The 23,858-nt window shown below is 29.0% G+C and overlaps 1 protein-coding gene across 1 annotated transcript; it reads right to left on the reverse strand.

The window, feature by feature from the left end:
• Nucleotides 1–2,456: 2,456 nt before the first annotated feature.
• On the reverse strand, nucleotides 2,457–16,753 carry LOC147806098 (cytochrome P450 18a1-like). The gene is made up of 8 exons (XM_087150133.1): nucleotides 16,383–16,753; nucleotides 14,450–14,577; nucleotides 12,684–12,790; nucleotides 10,931–11,232; nucleotides 9,383–9,489; nucleotides 5,611–5,866; nucleotides 3,967–4,157; nucleotides 2,457–2,761 (listed from the first exon to the last, which is right to left on the reverse strand). The coding sequence occupies exons 1-8, from the start codon at nucleotides 16,571–16,573 to the stop codon at nucleotides 2,583–2,585; spliced, it is 1,461 nt and encodes a 486-aa protein (XP_087006259.1). The 5' UTR covers nucleotides 16,574–16,753; the 3' UTR covers nucleotides 2,457–2,582.
• Nucleotides 16,754–23,858: the final 7,105 nt, after the last annotated feature.

Here is a 23,858-nt window from a genome sequence, read left to right on the forward strand (position 1 = left end):
CCTGAGATCTATCAATATGAATTTGTAGTTCAAATTTCGGAAATTGCTCCGAGATGATAAAATTGGTTGCAACTTTTTATTATGTACAATCAGATATGTAAATGAAGTTACGAGTGTGTGCATTAAACACTATCTAATCCAAATATGCAGTTTCGATATAATAACGTGTTTTTCCAAATACATTTACGATTGAAAAAACTGAAAATACTAAAAGCAATATTTGTGTAAATTATTGAAATCAGGGATTTTAATTTAAGAATGTGTGAAATATTTCATTTAAGGCTAGTCAGATTTTGATACGAATCAAACTGTTGCAAATAAAAGTAAATAAATCGAAATTATAGCTTGAAAGAAAAGATAATAGGCTAACATGTGATAAATGCTGCTGTTATGGGCAATATAAATGCGCTAAAATGCAAACACCCATCAAGCTATTAAGATCGAGTCTCTAAACGTCAATGCCAATACCCGATCATTAAACCAAAAAATTATTCAGGATAAACCGCTTTTTTTTTAAGCATTGTATGTGTGGGAGCGTGTATATTTTACAAGTTCGAAATTTTGAACTGATCCTCATCCCCACTTTTTCACGCACTACATCTCGAAGAAAGAATTTTCCGTAGAATTTGATGAATATTTTATAAAATGAGTAATATGCTAGTTTCAGCCATAAAAAAATTATGAATCTGTTTCACCGAACGTTTTATAAATGATTTAACTTTTCGTATGTTAGATTATCACTGGTTAAATTAACGTAAATAATTTCCCACTGTATGGTGATAACGTCACCGAATTCCTATTTTAAAAAGTATATGAAACCACGTGTTTATAACATTGATATGTATGCTTTTTAAACGTGTATCCATCATCTTAAATAGTGGAAACTCAACAACAACTAATTAAATAAATTTGAAGTTATCTCTTAAAGTATGGAAAATTTATGGTAAAATTTGAATATCATATTTTAAATTATACTATATAGTTAACCTATGTTCCGATGAGATGAACTTCTAACTTATATTATGGTAAATCTAAAAGTATGAAGCCTCCCTTGAATGAACAATAAAAATAATAAAAATATAAACGCTGTATATTAAATAGCATGAATGCGTAGTATGGTGATATTAAAGAACTTACAGAAAAAGGTAGAAAACCTATTACCCCAGTACCTATATTAGGCATACATATATAGGTATAATTAGTTCTCAATACGAATACCAGTAGTATTTATTATCACATTTAATTGAAAACACTGGTGTCAATAATAATTGAATTAGTTACAATCTTCCAAATAAGTACTAATATTAGTTCGTTCACCAAAAATGATCATAAAAACATTAGTGGCGTTAATTAGTTGTTTTCGAGAATTATCATTAATTAATTTATGGTATTATTGATTTAGATAATAAGTACAAAATGAAATAAAAAGTTATTTTATATTAAAAAGTTAAGCTAATTAATAAAAGGTACTTATTCACGTAGGAAAACCATAAAAAAATATCTTATTATTATTGATGCCAATGACGTTTAGTTAAATTCAGCAATAGGTTATGTTTCAATATGCACTAAATATAATAATATCAGTACCAAGATATCTACTATAGGTACAGTGGAAATAAGTTTTTACGGCCCACCTAAAAGGAAAGGTATCGGAGAAAAAAAAATTTTTATTGTATTTTTTCAACTATCAAGCCTTCCCAACAACCTTCCACGCCTTCCATCAACAATAGCATTATACCAAATGTGGGAGAATGAATTTCTAAAAACATTTTTTGCTTAGTCTAAAGGCATAAATCCACCAGGAAGGTAACAAATAATAAAAAAATGGAAATGGAAAGTTAGATTAATTGTGTCAGTATATGTCTTTCAGTTTTGTGCCTTACTTCATTGTGTGAATTAATACCGATTTAATGAATGTTTACTTTTTTTGCCCTGTACTAAGAGCAGGTATTCAATAGAAATGAGTTCGGGCTCGCTTATGTAGGTCCGAGCTTGCCCGAGTTCAAAGAATTTTAATCCAAGCCCACCCAAGCCGGGGATGCATAGAATTCTTTATAGCCCCGAGTCCTCCCGAGATATATGCCGGATAAAAACCGAATTTTGCGGACTAGCTATTAGGTATTTTACGCCTAAACAATAAAATTAGACATTAAAACCTTTTTATCACAATTAATAAATAAATTTTACATTTTTTATTCATAATAACTGTACTAAATGTTTGTTTAAAAGCAGTAAAAAGTTTATGAAAACTTTGTCAAATTTTTGTTGAGGAAACCATTAAACTTCTGAACTCTTTTACTAATGGGTTAAATTTAGCCATGTTTTCGGGTAACCAAATTTAAGAAGGATTAATTAATTGGTAACGATATGATATTTTACTACTAAAATTGCATAAATTTGAATTAAGAATATATGTAACTCAATAAAAATGCAAAAAAAAAAAGAAAACACCGAACTTAGTAAAATGAAAAATATTTTTAATTAAGGAAGATGAAAATGGATGAAGTAAAATAATATATGAAAAAATTAAAACTCTGTTTCACACAAAAGCAAACTTCAAGTGCTCAAGTATAACTATACAGTCAATTCCGCTTGGTCAAACACAATTCATGTGGCTTTGGACAAAGACCAATCCCTAAAACTCCATCAAAATCTGGCTTTGTTCCAGGCGATAAAGAGATCTTAAATTTCTGTAGAATTGAAACAAAATACAAGAAAACTTCAATTTTTGCAAAAGATTCCCCTGGGCATTGCCGTTTCCCTGAAAATAAATAAATATTAATATACATATATAAATATTAATATACATAAATATCTACTAATATGCATAATAAATAATACACGTATATTACTTAACTTACACTAATAATTCATGCTTCTTAGTAAATGAAAGGTATACTTTCTTTGCATAATTCAGCATATAGTATCATCTCTTTTATAAATTCCACATTTTTACTCATAAAATGAATTTAATTCGTAAATAAATTACGTGAAGAAAAGTGTAATTCATGCTTTTTATAATAAATCATAATGTTTTTTATAGTAAAGATTATTTTCGAAATTATTTACCCGATTTAACTTAAGTTCGGAATTTGGTACTTAAAATTATTTTAACAATGTGGTAATTTTTATTTATTTATCCTTATATCTTACTATTAAGAAATCTTTAAGTCATTAATTAATAAATAATTATTAAAAGCTTTTTTTAAATGAAATTATCTTTACGCTAATGAATTTTATCATCCTATACAATTCACCATTCATATTATCCATTACAATTCATTTCTGCAACTAGATTTAGAGAATTATAACTTTTATCAGACTTATTATGTGTGAATAGGTAAATTAAAAGTAAAACTTCATTTTTTAAATTTTTTAAAATTTTTTGCTGATTTTAGAACTGTTTTGAAATCGAAATACGATTCAGTTTAAGGTGATATGAAATTGTAGCAACAAGGAAATTTTTTCCTACTTTTTTTTCATGCTATCCTTCAAAATTCTGTTGGTTACATAAAATAAAGCTTTTTTAGCAAATAATATGCAATTTTTATAACTATTGAGACAGTTCATAACATTTTTGCTAAGTTTAGTTAATCTCCATTCAGAGCCTTTCACTGCTTTTTATGAAGTAGGCGCATATTCTCATCATGAAGATTATATTATATGGCGCATATTCTCATATTCTCATCATGAAGTAGGCGCATATTCTCATCATATTCTCATCATATTCTCATCATCATTTTTTAAAAATGAAAACGAAAGCAACGTTGCTTTAAAGTTTAAACAAACGTGAGTTCGAATTCAAGAGTATCGTACTCATCTTCCAGTAGACGGAAGACTGTGCCACGTCTTTTCATCTTCTTCTTTCACTTTTAATGCAGGAAAAACGTAACCGTAAAATGGTAAATAAGGATTTTTTTTTTCTTTTTGCAGGATATCTAATGGATGTTTTAGAGCTTTACTTACCAATTGAAAATGGAATGAAATATTCCGATTTTTTCACTTGTTTCCCGTCATCCGTTAGGAATCTCTCAACACGAAATTCTTCTGCATCTTTTCCCCAATATTCAGGGTTGTGATGAATATCCCACAAGTTGGCGATCACGAAACTTTCTTTGGGAATAAAGTAACCATTCAGTTCTGTATCCGCCAAAGTACTGAAAAAGGAATAAATTAGATTATTTTTCTCAATTTTAAAAAAGCGAAAACTATAACTGTCGAATTTGACTTTTAAAGAGAAGGTTAATTCTTTTTTCTCACTCTATAAATTGCATAAAAAAATTGTAGGAACATGAGTTGCGATAAAAAAAATATTCGTAAGAAATTGAGATTAACTGCGATCATAATGTATTTTAATTTTTAATGATTATAAGAAAAATTCTCAATTGCGATATTTACTTTGACTTAGTTTCTCTTTGCCGTACAATTTTGAAACTCATTCATAATTATTTTTGTTTTAATATTTTACCTTCCAATATAAATACGCATTGTTGTACAACTTAAAGCATGTGAGACATACTATTTACATTTTGATGTGAGATATAAATACGCATTGTGGTACAACTTAAAGCTTGTGAGACATATTTACATTTTGATGTGAGACATTTAGATTTAAGGAATAAACTCTCAATAATCAATCTCAATTTTAAGAATCAAAATATTTTTAAGATATTTTTTTAGACTCAGAACTTTAAATGTCTTCCAGATTTCTCTTAATATCTTCATCCATTAGCTTCTTAATATTTGCAATATCCATAAGAATATTTAGGACACAATGCAATATAGTGGAAAGCTATACTTTTTTTCCTAAAGATAGCAATTTTGCATCAAAATGTTCTGTAGTATTTCTTATAGATGTTTATTCTAAAAGTTTCCTGAAATTCCATTAAATAACAGCATAATACATGAAATATTTCATTCCCTATGTAGAAATAATGGTGTATTCACCAAGGGCGCTCTCCTGAATAACTTGTGAAAAGGTGACTCATCAAAATACTGGCTCAAATTGTTTTGATAATCGTGCAGTGTTTAATCGTGCAGTAATCGTATTTTGTTTAAAATGAAGAAAGAATGGATTAGTATGATAACTATTTTTACAAAGATAACGCATAGCGCAGCGGTGGCTCAGGAAATAATGTTTAACTCCCAATGAAGTGAACCAGGTTCGAATCTTATCGGTGGCTGGTTCTTGCAAATTCTGCTCCCCACTCGCATCGAAAATTGCATTGACGCATAATGTGCTCAGTGGTGGACTGTTAATGGGTTAGAATTCCATTGCGATTGGGCTAACATTTGGAGGCTTTAGTAGTTTTCCTCTCCATGTATTACAAATGTAGTTCAATCAAAAAGTCCTCCACGACGGCCAGTTTATTCATATGCTTGATCTGGGATTTCTCTTGTCTTCTGAGTTGGGTTCGAAATTGCAAGGCTACAAAATTGAATAATGATAGTCGTAAAAATCAAAATCGATTAGGCTGTTCAACGCTGGTTATAAAATAAAATAAAATATGACCCACAAATGAAATAAAAGCTGCAAAAAGCAGTGGATCATTGTTAATTTAAAATGTTATTGGAAATTGGTCAAATGCTAATCTTCGATAAATTACTTACAATCGCAGAACGTTTATAGGAATAATAGTTCGCCATCTCATTAGTTCCATAATGGTCGCTTCAGTGTAGGGCATGTCTGTGTGATCTTTCCAGCAAGGAGTACGGTTTCGGCCAATCACAGTTTCTATTTCTGCCGCCACTTTCTCTTGAACATGTGGAAAAGCCGCCATGGTCAGTGTAAGCCAATCCAATGTAAGACGTACTGTTTCACTCCCAGCTCCGAAAAAAGCTCCAACCATGTCTTGAAGTACAGGTTCTAGCATATAAAAAAAAGATACTTAAAGTACATGACTGAGTAGTAAAAAAATTTTCACTGGAATAAGGCTAAAAACTAATACTTACAAGGCAATTAAATACTGCCTTATTGTCATTTTTTGCATTAAAAGATATTTGTCGATCACATATGATCCTCATAATACAAAGACTATCAAAATATCTTCTAAAGTTGTTTATTTATTCTTTATTTAAAGCTATTGAACAATAATAGTAATTTATCATTCTTTCTTAATATTATTCTCTGTTATTGTTACGATTTTTGCATAATTATGCAAAATTCGATATTTAAAGCTAAAAATGATGTTTCTTAACTTAAAAGTAATCTCAGGGTATTGAATTATTTAGCAACATTTTACTGTTGTTTATCTACCATTCAACAGTTATTTTTAGTTACCATTTTTTAGTCATTATTATTTTTATAATTAATTTGTTATATCATCTTTTACAGGAAACTTTAAATAAAACTATATTCAGCCAGCATTTGAAATTAAATAATGAATACAAAAAATGCCATTAAAAGTTCTGAACACTAACAAGGGAAACTAGGGAAGTGTGACTCGCCAATTTTGAAATAAACTAGTGGGATGTATGCCTTATGAGGAATAATTTTAGGGGGCAACATTCGTTTCGGCCCATAGAGGGTCCTATGAGAGATAAAAAATAATTAAGTATGTAGAAAAATCGGTATTTCATTACTTCAATGCAGACTATTAGTTATTGTAATTATCTTATACTCCAATTAATTTTATGGTACTTTCACGTACTATATAATGCATATTTATTGTCAATATTGATTTCGAAAATTTTATATATCTGTAGTTTTTCAGAAAAGAAATAAAAAAACTTGGCATCTTTAATAAAAAAATTTGGCATCAAATTTTTAAATTTTTTTTTTCAATAATTTTTACAATATTAAAACTAATAAACAGTAATAAATTTCATTTGTATGAGAGTCGAAATATAAAGCGCATTTTCCCAAACTGATGGGATTTTTTCATATTTAATGTGTATCCAAAAATGTGATTTATAAAAAAAAAATTTTTTTTTCATATTGTTAGATCTTGCAAAAAAATCTGAAAAAATTTATGTGATTGCATAAAATTAAATTGCATTTATAAAAATGTTTTCAAATTTGCTTGGCGGGAAATTTGAACTTAAAAAAATATTTCAGTTTTCAAAGATTTTCTTTTTTTCTTGAAAGGTCAACCGTACTATATGAACAAAATTTATAAGTATTTGTCGCTTTAATAGACACATTTTTTTTCTTAATTTTTTTTATTGCACAACTGGTAAAAAAATGAAGAAAAATAAGTTTCAAAGAAATTTAAATTTTTTGCCAAAAAATTAACATATTATTAAAAAAAATTGTCCTGTGCATTGTTCAATATTTTGTCAAAACATTGCTTTTTTTGAAATATTATTCATACAATTATCTTTATACCTGATATCCTAGCTAATGCCAACTTTTAAAGTTAAATATTTCAAAAATTAGCTAGGATATCATATATAAAAATAATATTATAAAAATAGCAATGTTTTGACAAAATATTGAACAATTCACAGGACATAGATATCAACGGATTTACCACTTAAAGTGACATATCACTTCAAATTTTGTGTATTGATCTTTTATGAAAAAAATCGAATTGAAATATTAAACATTTTTTAAGTTCAAATTTCCCGCCAAACAAATTTGAAAACATTTTTATAAATGCAATTTAACTTTATGCAATCACATAAATTATTTCAGATTTTTTTGCAAGATCTAACAATATGAAAAAAAAAAATTTCTTTTGCAAATCACATTTTTGGATGTTACATAAGCTATACTCACAAAAAATTCCATCAGTATGGGAAAATGCGTATTGTATTTCGACTCTCATATATGTGAAATTTATTACTGTTTACTAGTTTTAATATTGGAAAATTTTTTGAAAAAAAAAAATTAAAAATTTGATGCCAAATTTTTTTTTTTAAAAATGCCAATTTTTTTTAATTTTTTTTCTGAAAAACTACAGATATATAAAATTTTCGAAATCAATTTTGACAATACATATGCATTATATAGTACGTGAAAGTAGCACAAAATTAATTGGAGTATGAGATAATTACAATAACTAATAGTCTGCCTTGAAGTAATGAAGTACCGATTTTTCTACATACTTAATTATTTTTTATCTCTCATAGGACCCTCTATGGGCCGAAACGAATGTTGCCCCCTAAAATTGTTCTTCATAAGGCATACATCCTACTAGTTTATTTCAAAATTGACGAGTCACACTTCCCTAGTTTCCCTTGTAAGAACTAACTTTCTCTAACCCTAGAATTGAATAATCTCTCAGGCGAAAAGTATTTTTAACGAGGCTTAATAGTAAACAAACAATTTCAACAATAAATCTGAAAATGAAGTTGAAATGGTAAAATTATTAGGTTCAAATCTTATCCCACTAGGAAATCATGTTTGAGAAACCAATTTTGTATTAATACGGTAAACAATTTTGGGATCTTTAAATTGATTTTTTTTCTTGGTGTAAATTAAGTTAGAAGTTCGAAACAAAAATAATTTCCCAGCTATCATAGGGATTTTTGAGTAGATCGAGCAGCTGGCAGATTTCTCCTACATTTAAGATATTTTACGGTTTTTCATATACGTTTAAAATTCAGCTGCTTTTACTTTTTCCGAATCGATTTCAAATTTCTATGCAACTTTGAAATTAGCAGATTGAAAAACAGAATAATGACCTGATCCTAGTCTTAAAGATGAGAAAATCATTCTAGCCTATCGTTGACTTTGAAATAAAATAGTATAAGTTTATTTCATAACCTTCGACACTTTTCCTGGTAGTAACATTTACAATACATTATTCCAACTATTTCGCTTATAAGGCTTATGTAAAGTAAGTAATCCACTGATATTAATTAAGAAATTCCTCCTGCATAGTAATAATGAAACAGGATGAAAAAATATACAAAAGAATGAAAAAAAATATTTAAAGTAAATATTTACAGTATTTGAAAAAAGAAAGAAAATAATATTTACAGTAAATATGACAGAGTATTCATTATCACGTAATTTATTTTCTTCGTAAAGAATGTTTTCCGAAGTTTAACATCATAGCACTAAAAGTTAGCAACAATATTTAATTAAAAATGATTTTTATGATAATTTTTGTTTAATAATTAGATTTAATATTCCATCTTTATATTATTTCAACTTCGTCACTCGGGGCTTTGTGGCATAAAGTTTAGGTGGGCTCCCTTATTTTAAATAGCAAATAGCCATTATTTTCAAAGCAACCAAAATAATAATTAATTAAAATTTCATCATTAAATTTAATATTTAATATTTTATATTATCTAATATCACTATCTTTATCGTCCCTAATGATAATAAATTACTATTTGAAATTAACAATTCTAAATAGTAATTTACAATTATTAGTGACAGAAGGGACTATTGCTTTTTTTCCTACGTAATGAAGAAAATCTCACTTACTGCAAAAAGCTTTGTCATTTCTTTTTCGTATTTCTAATAAATAGCCATCAATGTAATCTCTTATATTGTTTTCATCCAAAGTTTGCTCATGTTGAATAATTTGTTTCCTTGAAGAAAAATAATAATATTTGCTACGGAAAAGGCTTTAGTAGTAAAATAATAACATTTAAATGCAGAAAAATAAATCGAAATTTTTATTTATTTAACAAATCCAAAAAAAAATTATAAATATCTCGTTTTTATACACATTAACAGAAAGAAAAACTTTTAGATATAGTGTTAGTCTTTTAATTTTCTTCTTTACGTTATCTGGCAGAGTTAATTTGTCTATCTCATAGTCAGTGAACAGGAGTTCGAATCCCTGCACTTATAATGTAATATTTCCTCCATTCCTTCAGTACATGAAGAGGTTCCCCTGTCCTGCACTCCTCAATGGATAACCATTGATTATTAGAATATAAAATTTAAATTTACTCATAAATAACAGCACCACTTAGCTGCTTAATTACAAAAAAGTCTAGCAATTCTCATTTCTCACGATAGAGAGCACCATCAGACAAAATAGTTAAGCCACATTCCATCGTTCATTTGATAAAGCACACTCAATTACAACGTAATTCTTATGTAAAATGCGCAAAATAAAAAAGGACCACCCTGAATGACCTGTGATCTAATGATCGAATTTTCACATTCTAAGACTTAATGGTTTAAGGGGGTGACCTTAATTTATTATTCCAATTATTTTATGTTAGAAAACCAGACACGAAAACGTACTTTCTCTGAAAAAATATACCTTTTTTTTCAACAGATTCAAATTCCCCCCCCCCCAATTTGTATGGGGTAATCTGGGAAACATGGTCCCAAAAATGTGGCCGAGGCCGAGAGAGCTTTCTGACGCTCGGACATCTTCATATTAATTTGATTTTTGCGTATTTCGCCATAACTCGAGAACTAAAAATAACTAGAATTAAAAAAAGTTTGCTCACAATAATAAAATTCATTTAGACAAAGATAATTCCACACGAAAAACAACTTTAAGTAAATGTTTTTTATTATTCAAAGTTAGACCATCTTCCTGCCTTATTTCGTAACTTTAAATATCCTCTGTTCTAATTAATTAGCATATTTCACGTCGACCCATTGAACCCTTAAAATTGTGTCATAGAGCGTGAAAATCCAATCTTTGGATCAAAGGTTATTCAGGGTGGCCCATTTTTTATTTTGCGCCTTATACATTATCCAAACGCCTAACATGAAGAAAAGCCTAACGTTACTTAACTCCTATGTCCCGCTAAATTTCATCATTTTTACAGTTTTGAAACGATGCTAGTTGTAAATAGTTACAAAATTCGCTGTTTTTCAACCATATGAATTGTAAACAGTTTCAAAGCCGTAAAGGTAAAAAATGTTCCTATCCGTAAACTTGAACAGTAGCCGATTATTTTACCGTTGTTGCAGAATGTGAATTCTAACAGTTATTATCATTTCGTATTTAACTAAAACTAAATACGAATATAACATTACAGCATTTAGTTAATTTATGCTTACCAGACATATTCTCTAGTATCTTGTTGAGTTTTAGCAATCTTAGCTGCTCCACTGAAACCGAGAAATTTCACAACGCTAGCTAGGAATGGAAAAAATAGTTCCCAAGCTACTTGTCCAGCAGCTGCAGCTCCCTCGCTTAAGCCCTTATCCAGCATTCGACGCACTGGATCATCATATTTTAGCCTTTGCCCGAAAACAAGCGTGGCTATGTTATTAGACATGCTAGGAGCTAAAAGAGGTTTAAGAACAATTGGTTTTCCTCCTAACTCTTCAAAATTATTCAACAAATCATGAATTTCTTCCTAAGAAAAAACAAGGGAGAAATAAGATAATGATATGAAATGTATTAAAAAATGTATGTAAGCAATTACATATATTTAAAGGATATATTTAAAATATTAATTTCATAATTACTTCACAATATTTTTTAACCATTACAAATAATTACATATTTATTCCTCTAAATCGCGTTTACTCATATTATGGAGGAAACTGTTACCAAATTGTCCTGAGATGTTATATCAGGAAATATTATATTGTCAAAAAAAACAAAGTACTTTAAAGTATTTACACTCTAAGCAAATGTATTTGCATTCTATATATCTGTTTCTTGAGGGCGTTAATTTTACCCTGGTGACGAAAGATAAAAGTTACAAAGAAAAAAAATCATGTTGATATTTTCTAGTATTATTTAACAGCAAAACTCCTTTAGATTAATATGTAGCTCTAACGAAAGAGTTATCAATTTTTCTGAAAATCTCATATGACGTTATGATAAAAATATTAATTATAAAGATATTATATACTCCCAATTAATAATAAAAAACTTATAAAAAAAGATTGTCAATGGTCATAAATTTCCATTATGCTCTAGGGAAGAGCATTCAACTAACAAAAGCTTTATTTAGACGAAAATGCAAGTTATAGCGAGGACATGACAAATAACATCTTACTTTTAAATGCTTATTAGTTCTAACTTTGAGATCAGCAGTTAAAGATTTTACCTTTTAAATGCTTGTTAAATAGTACAATTAGATGCCCCCTAAAGATTTTATTTTTAAATGCTCCGAAGATTGTACTTTCCAATAGCATAACTTTGTACATGCATTAGTGTAGTTGACACATATTTAAACTGCACCAAATACCACTAGTACCAATTACCAAAACTAATTCAGTGTTATATGCGACAATAACAGTATAGCGAAAAGTATAGAGCAGATTTTAACTTTAACTTATTTAGTTTTATAAAAACATGGTTTAAAAACATAACTAGAAAAACAAAATAGACACGTAGTTTCAGATAACTTGTTACACTATTATGGTTTTCAGTCCGCATATGTTACCATGTTCAAATTAATCCCTTAGTGGATCTGTTATAACGAATAAACAGTAATTAAATATTAAAGAGCGTGCAATTAAACTCGTTGTTATCAAATAGAGCTATAAGCTAGCAAATACCACTAAATCTTTAAAAAGTTTGAAAAAACAGAATCTATACCAACTTTATTTAAAACGACGACTAACGCTCAACCAAAGATAATATTCCATTTCTCAAACGACTCTACCAAACGAACTATTTCAAAATTTCGAATACATTTTAGAATAGGAGTCCAAATTTCAGGACGATAGAACTAACTGTTCTTTGGGTTATAAGAAAAACACAAACGTACAAAATTTTCATTTCATTATTCTAGACTATGTCTAACTTTTAAATAATCATATCTTGTTTTGAAACAATCGTTAAATATCTTACTTTCAAGTGCTCTTCCATTCGTGTTTTTGCAAATCCGAGATCTCTGAGCATGTGAAGGGAGAATCTTCTTTGCTCTTTCCATGGTAAATCATTGAAAGCACCGGTTTCTAATGAAAGATTAAACCATCACATGTTTCACAAATGTTTGGTTAAAATAAAAAAAATCACTTAACGAACAATTTTAACTCTTTAATAAACTTATTTCAATACTAACTATCTAAAAAATAAGCTTTTTTGAATGCGTTAAGAGACCAGTGATTCCTTTAAAATTAATTCCTTAAATAATATATTGCAAAATCTGCGCATATTTTAAGGGAATTCAACAAGGTAAGCCCTGCTTCACTAATTGTTAATGCAAGAAAAATGAAATTTAAAAAAAAAAGACTATTAAACGTGTATGTGTGTCTTTTCTCTACATTATTTACTACATGGGATAAGACTGATGGTACAGTTCTGCTCGATTCTTGTTCTAAACGAAGTAGCTATGGTATATTGCCGATAGTTAAAAACTCATTGAAAATCTTTGGGACATTTGGATTGGGTTCATGCACCAAGGCTCTCATTTACAATCGTAGCAGATATGGAGTACTAATATCACGATCTTAGTAGGCCTTGGCCACGAACATAAATGTACAGGAATATTTCTTTAAATTATGATAGTACGTGCTGAATTTAAACCGCAATTTTTAAAAAACTTACTTTAATTATCTGATTGTCAGTCTGATATAATAAAATAACCGTCTTTAACAAAATCTATGTCTTTAAAACTAGTAAATCGGCGAGATATGATATTAAAAATGCTATCTTAAAGTACCTCGATAGCACGTTTCGATGATGTGCAAATTTAGTAGAGTATTTAATCCCGTCATTATTTTGAAAAACGTTAAAATTCTACTTCACTGTTTCACAATAAAGTCTACTTGAATAATTTTATTGGTAAAAAACGTTTATTAAAAACGTTAATAAACGTTTATTAAAAACGTTTTCGAGAAATCGTGCTTTCTAAACGAACAAAAAAAAATAAACAAGTATTTTTTTTCACACCTGAGACGAAAAACGTGAAACATTGGAATGGTAAAAGCCAGTTAAAATGATGTATCCTCCGTTTTTCACTTTAGATGCAACGAAAATAAAATTCTTTTCTTCTTTTAGTTCAAATTAAAAACTTGTTTTTTTTTTTTATATTTTTCTATATTTTATTTCGTGTTTGAAATTTTAGTTTCATGTCTGTTAGTTTGTTAATGTCAGAAACTGGCCACTATTTCAATTGGAGATAAATTCTGTTTGGCTATAAAATAATGATAAATTTTACATGTAGTCACAGGGAAACGAGTAAAGTCATTTAGCATAAAGCTCTAATTAAAATTTGAGCTCTCTAGCTAGTCGCAGAGATATCAAAAGCTCTTCTGACTATAAATTCTACTATTAGTTATCAGGAAAAAAGTTATGCTCGCATTTTAACCAGGCTCTCATTGAAACTTTAGAACAACAGCTAGTCGAAAAGAAACCAAAATTTTGACTATAATACTTTCCTCTCACAAATGTAGAGATCAATTCAATTTAAGTGCAATTAAAATTAAGAAAGAGACTAAATTTTACATTAATATTGTTAAGAAGTAATATATTTTTTCAATAACACTTTCAATTACAGTACTAACATTTGAAGATAGGATTTTAAGAGGAAAAATAGGAGATGCTTTTTAATTACTTTCTCATTTGCCAAAAACTGATACCAAATTATTATTGATGATAGTAATTTTAGTTACCTAAAGTTTCTTTGTTATTCTCAAAAGGTGAAACAGGTGGTCTTCCCATAAATGCATCTTGCGAAAAAGCAGCTTTAGTAGCTTGATAGTCACTTAAAACTATAGTGCTTTGAGTACCTAAACGCAATCTGTAAAAACAAATGATTACTCAAAAATATAAAAAAAGGGTCAACAAATGAAAAAAACTATCATCTAACTTATATTTATTCGATCTTCAAGTAGAAACAAGGTATAAATTGCTAAAAATCATTCAGGCTTCTGTCTAATCAATCAGTAATGATATTTTAGGTCAGAGTTTAGAAAACCTGCGGGTTCCAACCTTCAGAAGGGATCGCCAAAAATTTAAACAATTTTAAAATTTCTTTAACTTATTACAATAACTTTACAATTACCAAATAATTTTAAAATGTATTTGAAAACAAATAAAGATAAAACTATGAAGACAAATAAAAAAAAAAGTTTCCACGCATTTTTATTATTTAATTATATTTTCAAGTTTGTCACGTATTTAAAATTTTCACATTATTCTATGTCTTAAAATTAATGACTTCAAACTAACAGGTTTACGCGTTTGTCGGATTTGTGCAATGCTTATTGGGTCCCACAAAATTTTCGCAAATAATATAGGGTCCCCACACTAAAAAAATTTAAAACTTCTGCTTTCGGTGATAGGTTTCCAAGGTGAGCGCTGCAGTTCCCCGGTAAGCGGGGAAAACTTTTAGAAGAGCGCCAGCAAGACTATGGATATTCGGAGAGTGCTAGGAATTTCAAGAAAATTATAAAATTCATGAATTTTTTGTTTTGGAATCGAAGAATCATTTACAATTCTAACTTATCATATAATATATGTTATTAAATCAACCATGCTATTAAAATAATTTCTATTTTTTATTTCACAATATTTTTAGTTAATTTTATGATTTTAATTAATCTTGGTCGAAAGATCAAGTCAAAAAGCATCTTCGTCATAGCCCGAAATGTTATCACTCTTTTTAAAACTATTCAGCATATACGCTGGCCATTAATCCGACTAAAAAACCAGTTCCCTGATCTAACTTCACGGTGCAAGCCGTACTTCAAAAGATCGGGCTTTAAAATATTACAATTAACTTTATAATTAATTAATTTCACATTTATTAATTTATAATTAATTTGTTTTATAATTATGAATTTTATAATTAAATAATTTTATAATTAATTATTTTTATGATCAATTATTTTTATAATTAATTGATTTTATAATTAACTATTTTTGTAATTAATTAATTTCATAATTAATTATTTTTATAATTAATTAGTTTTATAATTAATTACTTTTATAATTAATTACTTTTATTATCAATTTAATACAATACCGTTAATTTAGCATGAAAATAAATGGCATTTCCTTTTTTAACATTCACCCTTTCCTTTCATTTCATTTTACCAAATAAATTTAAATATTTCTAATTTAATCTTTAATAAAACTAGCCCAATGAGGATTTAAAAAATATCGATTTTTTTTCCCGATTGAATATTAATTTATGATTTTTTTAGTGCGCATTTTTATTTTCATTTTTGAAGAGTAATTTAAATACGTATATTTAAAGTAGTGGTAAAGAAACATCTTTTATAAGACTTTTTTTAATAAATAATTTTATTTATTTTGAGGTAAAGAAATCAGTTAACAGAATCATCAACACCGCTGGATGTTTTTTTCCTTTTATTCGGGAGGGGGGCAGTTAAAGATGGACAAATTGATATTAGAAAGGCTATTCAATAAGTCTCAAGAACATAAAAGCAAATGTCATCTTTAAAGGAACTATTAGTATGCGCGGGATGGGAAAATAATACTAAAATAAATTAATCTTTTTTACAGGGTACATGACCCTCCGTAACGCCACTAAGAATTATAATTAAACTGAACTAATAGTTTTAAAAATGGAACACTTGCCTGAAAACGCTGCCATATTTTTTCGCTAATTTCTGCAAGTCCAAATACGGCTTAGAGCTCATGAATGGGATGTAACCAACGAAAGGTAATCCATAAGGACCCGGAGGCAATTTGCGAACATCCCGTCCAGCAATCAAATAAATAATAAAAGCAATTAAGCAGGTAAATAGTAAAGCTGTTGTCAACTCCATTATTACTCCACAATTTTAAATACTGATGAAATTTCAAAAATAAAGGAACTTAAATAGTCAGTTGTAGAAATCAGATAACTTGCCAAAATGATATCACAGAATAAAATAATCAGAGATCCTATTTTAAAATGAGAGAAATTTATTTAAAACGGAAACTCTTTTGTTGGATGCGAAGGTCACTTACATAAATATGTTTCTAATCGGAGCTTATCAATTCGAAACACATTATGCTTAGTGACAAACATGTCCGTGTTTTATGAAATTGGTTTATATAACTAACCAGGCAAAAAAACAATCCTCTTTTATAATCATACAAAAAATATCGCTGATGGTAATTTCTTTTTTCTTTATCCTAACAGGAGAAAAATAAATGCTATTTATAAATACATATTAAAATATATAATTTATCTAACACGTTTTCGTCATCTGCATCTCATATAATCTGTGTATGTCTGAGATATATCAATATGAATTTGTAGTTTCGAAAATTCGAAAATTGCGTTGAGATGATAAAATTGGTCGCAACTTCTTTGTTATCAACAGTCAGTTATGTAAATGAAGTTATGCGTGTGCGCATGAAACACTATCTAATCCAAATATGCAGTTTTGAGTTAATAACGTGTTATTTCAAATACATTTAGGATTGAAAAAACTGAAAATGCTAGAAGCAAAACATTTTGTGTAAATTATTGAAATTAGGGATTTTAATTTAAGGATGTGTGAAATATTTCATTTTAGGTTAGTCAGATTTTGATACGAATCAAACTGTTGCAAGTAAAAGTAAATAAATCGAAATTATAGCTCGAAAGAAAAAGTATTAAGCAAGCATGAAATAATTGTTGATGTTATAGGCATTATATATATGCTGACCTTTTTTTTTTCATTTAATTTTTGAATTTATATTAATATTTTTCTGAATAAAAAGTAACTGTTAACTTCTTTTTGCACGTAGATACGGGTGAGCAGGAATGAAATTTAAAAATATATATTCTGAAACAGCTAAAAACTCAAACCCATAAGAGGCTTGCCAAAAATATGCAACCCCCTTTAGATTATTCAGCCAGGTTGCTTCAAACTTAACAATATCCTTTTCTTTTCTTTTAATTAGATTTTCTTGCTTTTGAAAACTCACGATAATAATAGAGCTCTCTTTCAGGTTGGACTTATGGAGGGCTATTGGGGCAGCAGTGGCAGGCTTCATACCATTTTTAACACTTTTATTTTAATATTATGTTATTCAGTGTTGCAATCATGCTTATTATCAACAACCCTTTTCCGCCTGGTGTACAAATTTTCAAGGGCCGGTTAGATACAAAATTATTTTTTTTTTTGTAGCAAAGTTTCTGGATGCCGCACAGGAAGTGTTGTAGCGATCGGAATACATTATAATTCTGAAGGGCTGTGCTGGCTGTACTGAGCGAAACTCAAGATTAAAAAAATTAATTAATATGTAAGAGACAAAAAAGGTTTAAGAACTGAAAATAGAGTACAAGGGACTGAACAAGTTAAGGTCACTAGGGTGTTTGACCTCAAAATCATGAGAAATGTATCTATTTGAAAACAAATCCTCTAAAGCAGAGCTCCACAACCTTTTTACGGTCACCGACTGGTTATCGTTTGATAATTTTTACTGCATCTTGCTGAAAGGAGATGCGGACATTCATTGTTCATATTTTAGATAAATTTGATAAAATAATTTTAACTAATAATTTTAATAATTGGATTTTGAACATGCCTTCAAAACAAAATTACCTGTGCTGTTTTGGTGCAGCTTTAGGTGAAAAAATCTTAGTTCAAAACTTATCTCAGATTAAGCTTTACCTCAGCTCCCAGTTAACCACTCGTCTATAGAAAGTCGGACAAACCAGAGATACACCATTGCAATTAAAATGGAAGCAATTTATTGTTCCTAGTGCAGCCCGGTCACATTTGATCCTTTCTTCAAAATATGTCCTGTTTACAACCAGAGGGTTGGGGACTGCTGAAAAGAGTAAAAATGAGTATCTGTGTTGTGGGTTAGTTAGTAAAATCTTGCTTTTGTACACTGCAGACAACACTTGTTAGGCTAATAACAATGAAACTGGTAAGCCCCTTGTAAAGTGATGTTAGCAGTTTGCAGAGAGCCGGATTTTCCGTTTAGCCTATGAACTATACACAAAGTCACTTCCAAAATAATTAAATATAGATTAAACAAAAATTCCCAAATTGAGAACCATAGAGACTTTCAATTAGAGGCACCATGAAGAAATACACATTTTCATGAAAAATTTTTTAAATAATGTGAAAATTTCTCCAAATTTCTCCTTTTAATTAAAAACACTTAAAACTCATACAAACAACACACGCATAATATAAAACCGAGCAATTAATTGTCCTCTTCAGAATGAAATATTATCATCTACCTCAAAGCAAAGCGCGACCGTTGAAATAATGTCTTTGTTTTACAGTGTACAAACTATACCTGCATCAAAATATTTGTTCTGAACCACAGGTAACAAAATTTGTACTTCACACACATTGAAAAAATATAACTCATTGACACACATTGAAATACATGGAAACACACATGAAAAAAAATAACAGTTCTATTAAGAAAGCCCATAGCTAGGTGGTTTTGCAGATATATAAAGGCTCAAGTTGTTAATGCACTGAGATTGCATATTGCTGATATCTTCCATTGAATTGACTTCTGGACAGCCTACAATCATCTAAAAATAAAAAGAAATACTTTAAACTACTTTTTTCATAACATAAATGCATTATGTATTAAAATTAACAAGAGAGTTGTTATTGTAAATGTACGACAGAATAAACAGTCAATTCTCGGCATAACTAACCCATCACGGAAAAGAAAATGTATGTTATTATATTCCATGAAATCTCCATATATTGGACAAAGAAAAATTTTTCATTTACTTACTCATTACTAATAAATAATGGAATAATTTTGGCAAAGTCATATGCAATAACATATAATGGTAAAATAATTCCTATTTCATCAACTTTTTGACAAGATGTAGAACGGTTAAATATGTTGTGACATCAAAAGAAATAGTGATTTTAATCATTTCTTGGAAACTTTTGATACTAATTGACTCTTTGTTAGTGAATGTATTTAACCTCTGTGAGAGAATTTCTTCTAGGATCTTCAACAAACAGTTCTAACACTCCTATCTTTTTGCAACACATTTTTTATATGTAATAAATATTTATACACTATCTACCAATATGTATTTGGTCACGTGTAATTGTAAAGAAAAACATACTTTATTCATAATCAGTAGTTGGTAGAGCCTCCACGAGAGACAATTTCAGCGTGAAATCCTCCGGGGCATACTTTCCACAAGTTCTTGTGTGACGGCTAATGGTATTTTCCTCCACTCGGCTTGGAGAAGACGTCACGGGTTGTACACCCCTTAATTCGGTGATCCAACTCGTCCCAGAGGTTCTCGAGGTCTCCAGGTCTAGGCTCTGGGCAGCCAAGTCCATTCGATTGATCACATTGGCACCATACCAAGCCTTGGTGATCCTCGTAGCATGACAGCTGACATTGTCGTCCTGGAAGTAACAGGGGTCCATCCCATAAAACTGGCACAACGTAGGAAGCATATTGCCATCCATAATAGTGCAGTGGGCATCTTACATGGGTATAATGCCGATGTTGTTCCCTACACGATATATACCGGCGGAGGGCGTGACGTAACAGCAGATATAGTCAATTGCATAGGTGCCCAAATACTTATTGGTAGATAGTGTATTACTACTTATTAAAACGGAAGTGCTTTGTGATTATTTTAAAAAAATCCTCGACTTATGGAATAAAACTATATATAAATTTTTTAATTGTAAATGCAATGATTTTTTCATCAACATATAAAACATTTATATTTATTATGAGCGCTACTCTCCCATTTTGAAGGAGAGGACACTAATTAGTTCCTTTTTTGCCTTTTGCAAGTCGTCATCGCATTAAAGCAATACATATATATAAATTACGAAATGCGTATCAGTAACTACAAAAAAAATTCAATGACAAAATGGTGTCGATTTAAAACGAAATTAAGCAAATTGAACTCTTCGGAAAGGAAATACTGAAAGGTGTGTTTTGATATTCGCTTGTTGTAAATTGAAATAATATTAAAAGTACTGGGTTTTAAAAACTATGCAGAAATTTAACAGAGGTGATTGTGAGCCCAACTCAAAAATCCTGAAAATTTCTTCAGTAAAATCATTAATGACTCATTTCAAAAAATTAATGTTCTTATAAATTTAAGTCATTGATATTTTCAAAACATTAAATTCTTAATAAATAATATGCAGCATAATTTAAGTGAATAATTATGCATAAGTTTACTTTTATCTCTAATCACATTTGTAATTTTACCAGAAAAAATATTTACAAATGAAAAATATGTTAAGTATTAATTCTAGTTCTAATATTTAGAAATTTTTATACATAATAATAATTTTTATACAGAAATTTTTTATACCTAAATGTAATCGATGATTTCTTGAAACTTTTGCACCTTCGATTTAAGGATCGCGATTAGCAAAAGATCTGTAAATCCGGATTTTTTCCAGAGCACAATCATTCCTGATTCTAAAGCAATAACTACCAAAAGTGGATAAAAAAACTATAAAACTATTGACTAATTGTGTCGAATTTTCTATAGTGTATGAAATCTATCAGAATTCTTAAAAACCATGTGAAAATCAATATCTACAACTACTGAAAAAATGGTTGAAACATCACATGGATTACTGGATTCGATTAGTGTAAACTGAGCACGTCAAAAAATAGTTATTTAAAGACACGATTTTTGTTTCACATGTCAGAATTATATCAAATGAAAAATCACAGAATTTTAAAAACCACATAGAAACCAGTAGCAATAACTGCCAAAAAAATGGTGGAATTGGTCACATTAAAAGCGAATAATTAAATGCGCGATTTGAATTTTCTTTGTCGTAATAAGATTGTATGAAAAAATATAAGGACTTGAATTGAAGGAAAAAACATGAAAATTCATAACATCATGTGCCAAAAAAACATTTGAAGGATCATGTATGGATTTGCAATGAAATCAGCGTGATTACTTAAATGCACTGTTCGAACTTTGCATATCTTAATAAGATTGACATTTTGTTTTTTTAAGAAAAAAACAAGAATATCAATAGTAATAACTGAGCAGTTTAAAGCATTAATATTTTAAATACCAAGAAAAAAATCATAGCACTAATTCCTTTTGAGCATTTCTCCCCCATTTTTACATCATTTTAAAGAATGCAAACACCCATCAAGCTATTAAGATCGAGTCTCTAAACGCCAATGTCAATACCCGATCATTCAGCCAAAAAATTATTCAGGATGAATCATTTTCTTTTTTTTTAAGCATTGTATGTGGGGGAGCGTGTATATTTTACAAGTTCGAAATTTTGAACTGATCCTCAATTCCGTGTATATACATTCACTTTCCACTGCTTCACGCACTACATCTCGAAGAAAGAATTTTCCGATTTGATAAATATTTTATAAAATGAGTAATTTGCTAATGTCAGCTATAAACAATTAAGAATCAGTTTCACCGAACGTTTTATAAATTATTTAACTTTTCCTACATTAGGTTATCACTGGTAAAATTAACGTTAATAATTTCCCACTGTATGGTGATAACGTCACCGAATTCGTATTTTAAAAGGTATATGAAACCACGTGATTATAATATTGATATTTACGCTTTTAAAACGTATTTCTATCATCTTAAATTATGGAAACTCAGCAACGACTAATTAAATAAATTTGAAGTTATCTCTTAAGTCATGGGAAATTTATGGTAAAATTTAAATATCATATTTTAAATTATACTGTATAGTTAACCTATCTTCCTATAAAATGGACTTCTAACTCATATTATGGTAAATCTAAAAGTTATGAAGCCTCCCTTGAATGAACAATAAAAATAATAAAGTAAAAAGGTTGCATATTAGGTGCCATGAATGCGTAGTATGATGATATTAAGATGCTTATCCGTTTCTGAAAAAGGTAGAGAACCTACTACCACAGTATCTACATTAGACATAGATATTGGTATAATTGGTTCTCAATACAAATACCAGTGGTATTTAATATCACATTTAATTAAAAACACTGATGTCAATAATAGTCAGATTTTTAAAGATCTTCCAAATATTAGTTCGTTCGCCAAAAAAATGATCATAAATATATTAGTGGCGTTAATAAATATTTTCGAGAATTGTGATTGATTAATTTATGGTATTATTGATTTAGATGATAAGTACAAATTGAAAAAAAAAGTTGTTTTGTATTAAAAAGCTAAGTTAACTAATAAAAGGTTCTTATTCATATAGGAAAGCCATTAAAAAATGCCTTATTATTATTGATGCTAATGACGCTTAGTTAAATTTAGTAATAGGTTATGTTTCAATAGGTACTAAAGATAATGATATCGGTACCAAGATATCTACTGTAGGTACAGTGGAAATAAGTTTTTACGACCCACTTAAGAGGATAGTATCGGAGAAAATTGTTGTTTATTGTATTTTTTCAACTATCAAGCGCTCACATCAACAACAGCATTATATACCAAATGGGGGAGAATGAATTTCTAAAAACATTTTTTGCTTAGTCTAACAGCATAAATCCACCAGGAAGGTAACAAGTAATAAAAAAATGGAAGGTTTCAGCTAAATTAATTGTGTCAGTATATGTCTTTCAGTTTCATGCCTTACTTCGTTGGGGGAATTAATACCAATTTGATGATTGTTTACTTTTTTTACCTCGTACTCAGAACAGGTATTCACTAGAAATGAGTTCGGGCTCGCTTTTATAGGTCCGAGCTGGCCCGAGTCCGATGAATTTTAATCCGAAACCACCCGAGCCTGAGATACATAGGATTTCTTAAAGCCCTCGTCTTTCCGAGATATATGTCGGATAAAGACCAAATTTTGCAGTTCAACTATTAGGGTTTCGATTAGACATTAAAACCTTTTTATCACAGTTAATTAATAAATTGCACATTTTTTATTCTTAATAACTGTTTTTGTTTAAAAGCAATAAAAAAGTTTATGAAAACTTTGTCATCAGTTTGAGCCAACTCGAGCCTGAAATTTTAAGCCATGTTTTCAGGTAATCAAATTTAAGAAGGATTAATTCATTGGTTTTATACGATGTGATATTGTACTACTAGTATATTAAAATTGCATAAATTTGAATTTAGGATATATGTAACTCAATAAACGTGCAAAAAGAAAACATCGAACTTAG

Source organism: Parasteatoda tepidariorum, chromosome 8 (assembly GCF_982258835.1).
Source record: "Parasteatoda tepidariorum strain Cologne lab strain chromosome 8, Ptep-v5.0, whole genome shotgun sequence".
NCBI lineage: Eukaryota > Metazoa > Arthropoda > Arachnida > Araneae > Theridiidae > Parasteatoda > Parasteatoda tepidariorum.

Bases quoted from the DNA above. Each gene is read 5' to 3' on its own strand.
- LOC147806098 (XM_087150133.1), bottom strand. From the start codon at position 16,573: ATGGAGTTGACAACAGCTTTACTATTTACCTGCTTAATTGCTTTTATT. The intron at 5,867-9,382 runs GTAAGTGAGATT...TTTATATGCTAG, and splicing joins AAATGACAAAGCTTTTTGCA to AACCTGTACTTCAAGACATG. The intron at 4,158-5,610 runs GTAAGTAATTTA...TTCCTTTTTCAG, and splicing joins CCTATAAACGTTCTGCGATT to TACTTTGGCGGATACAGAAC.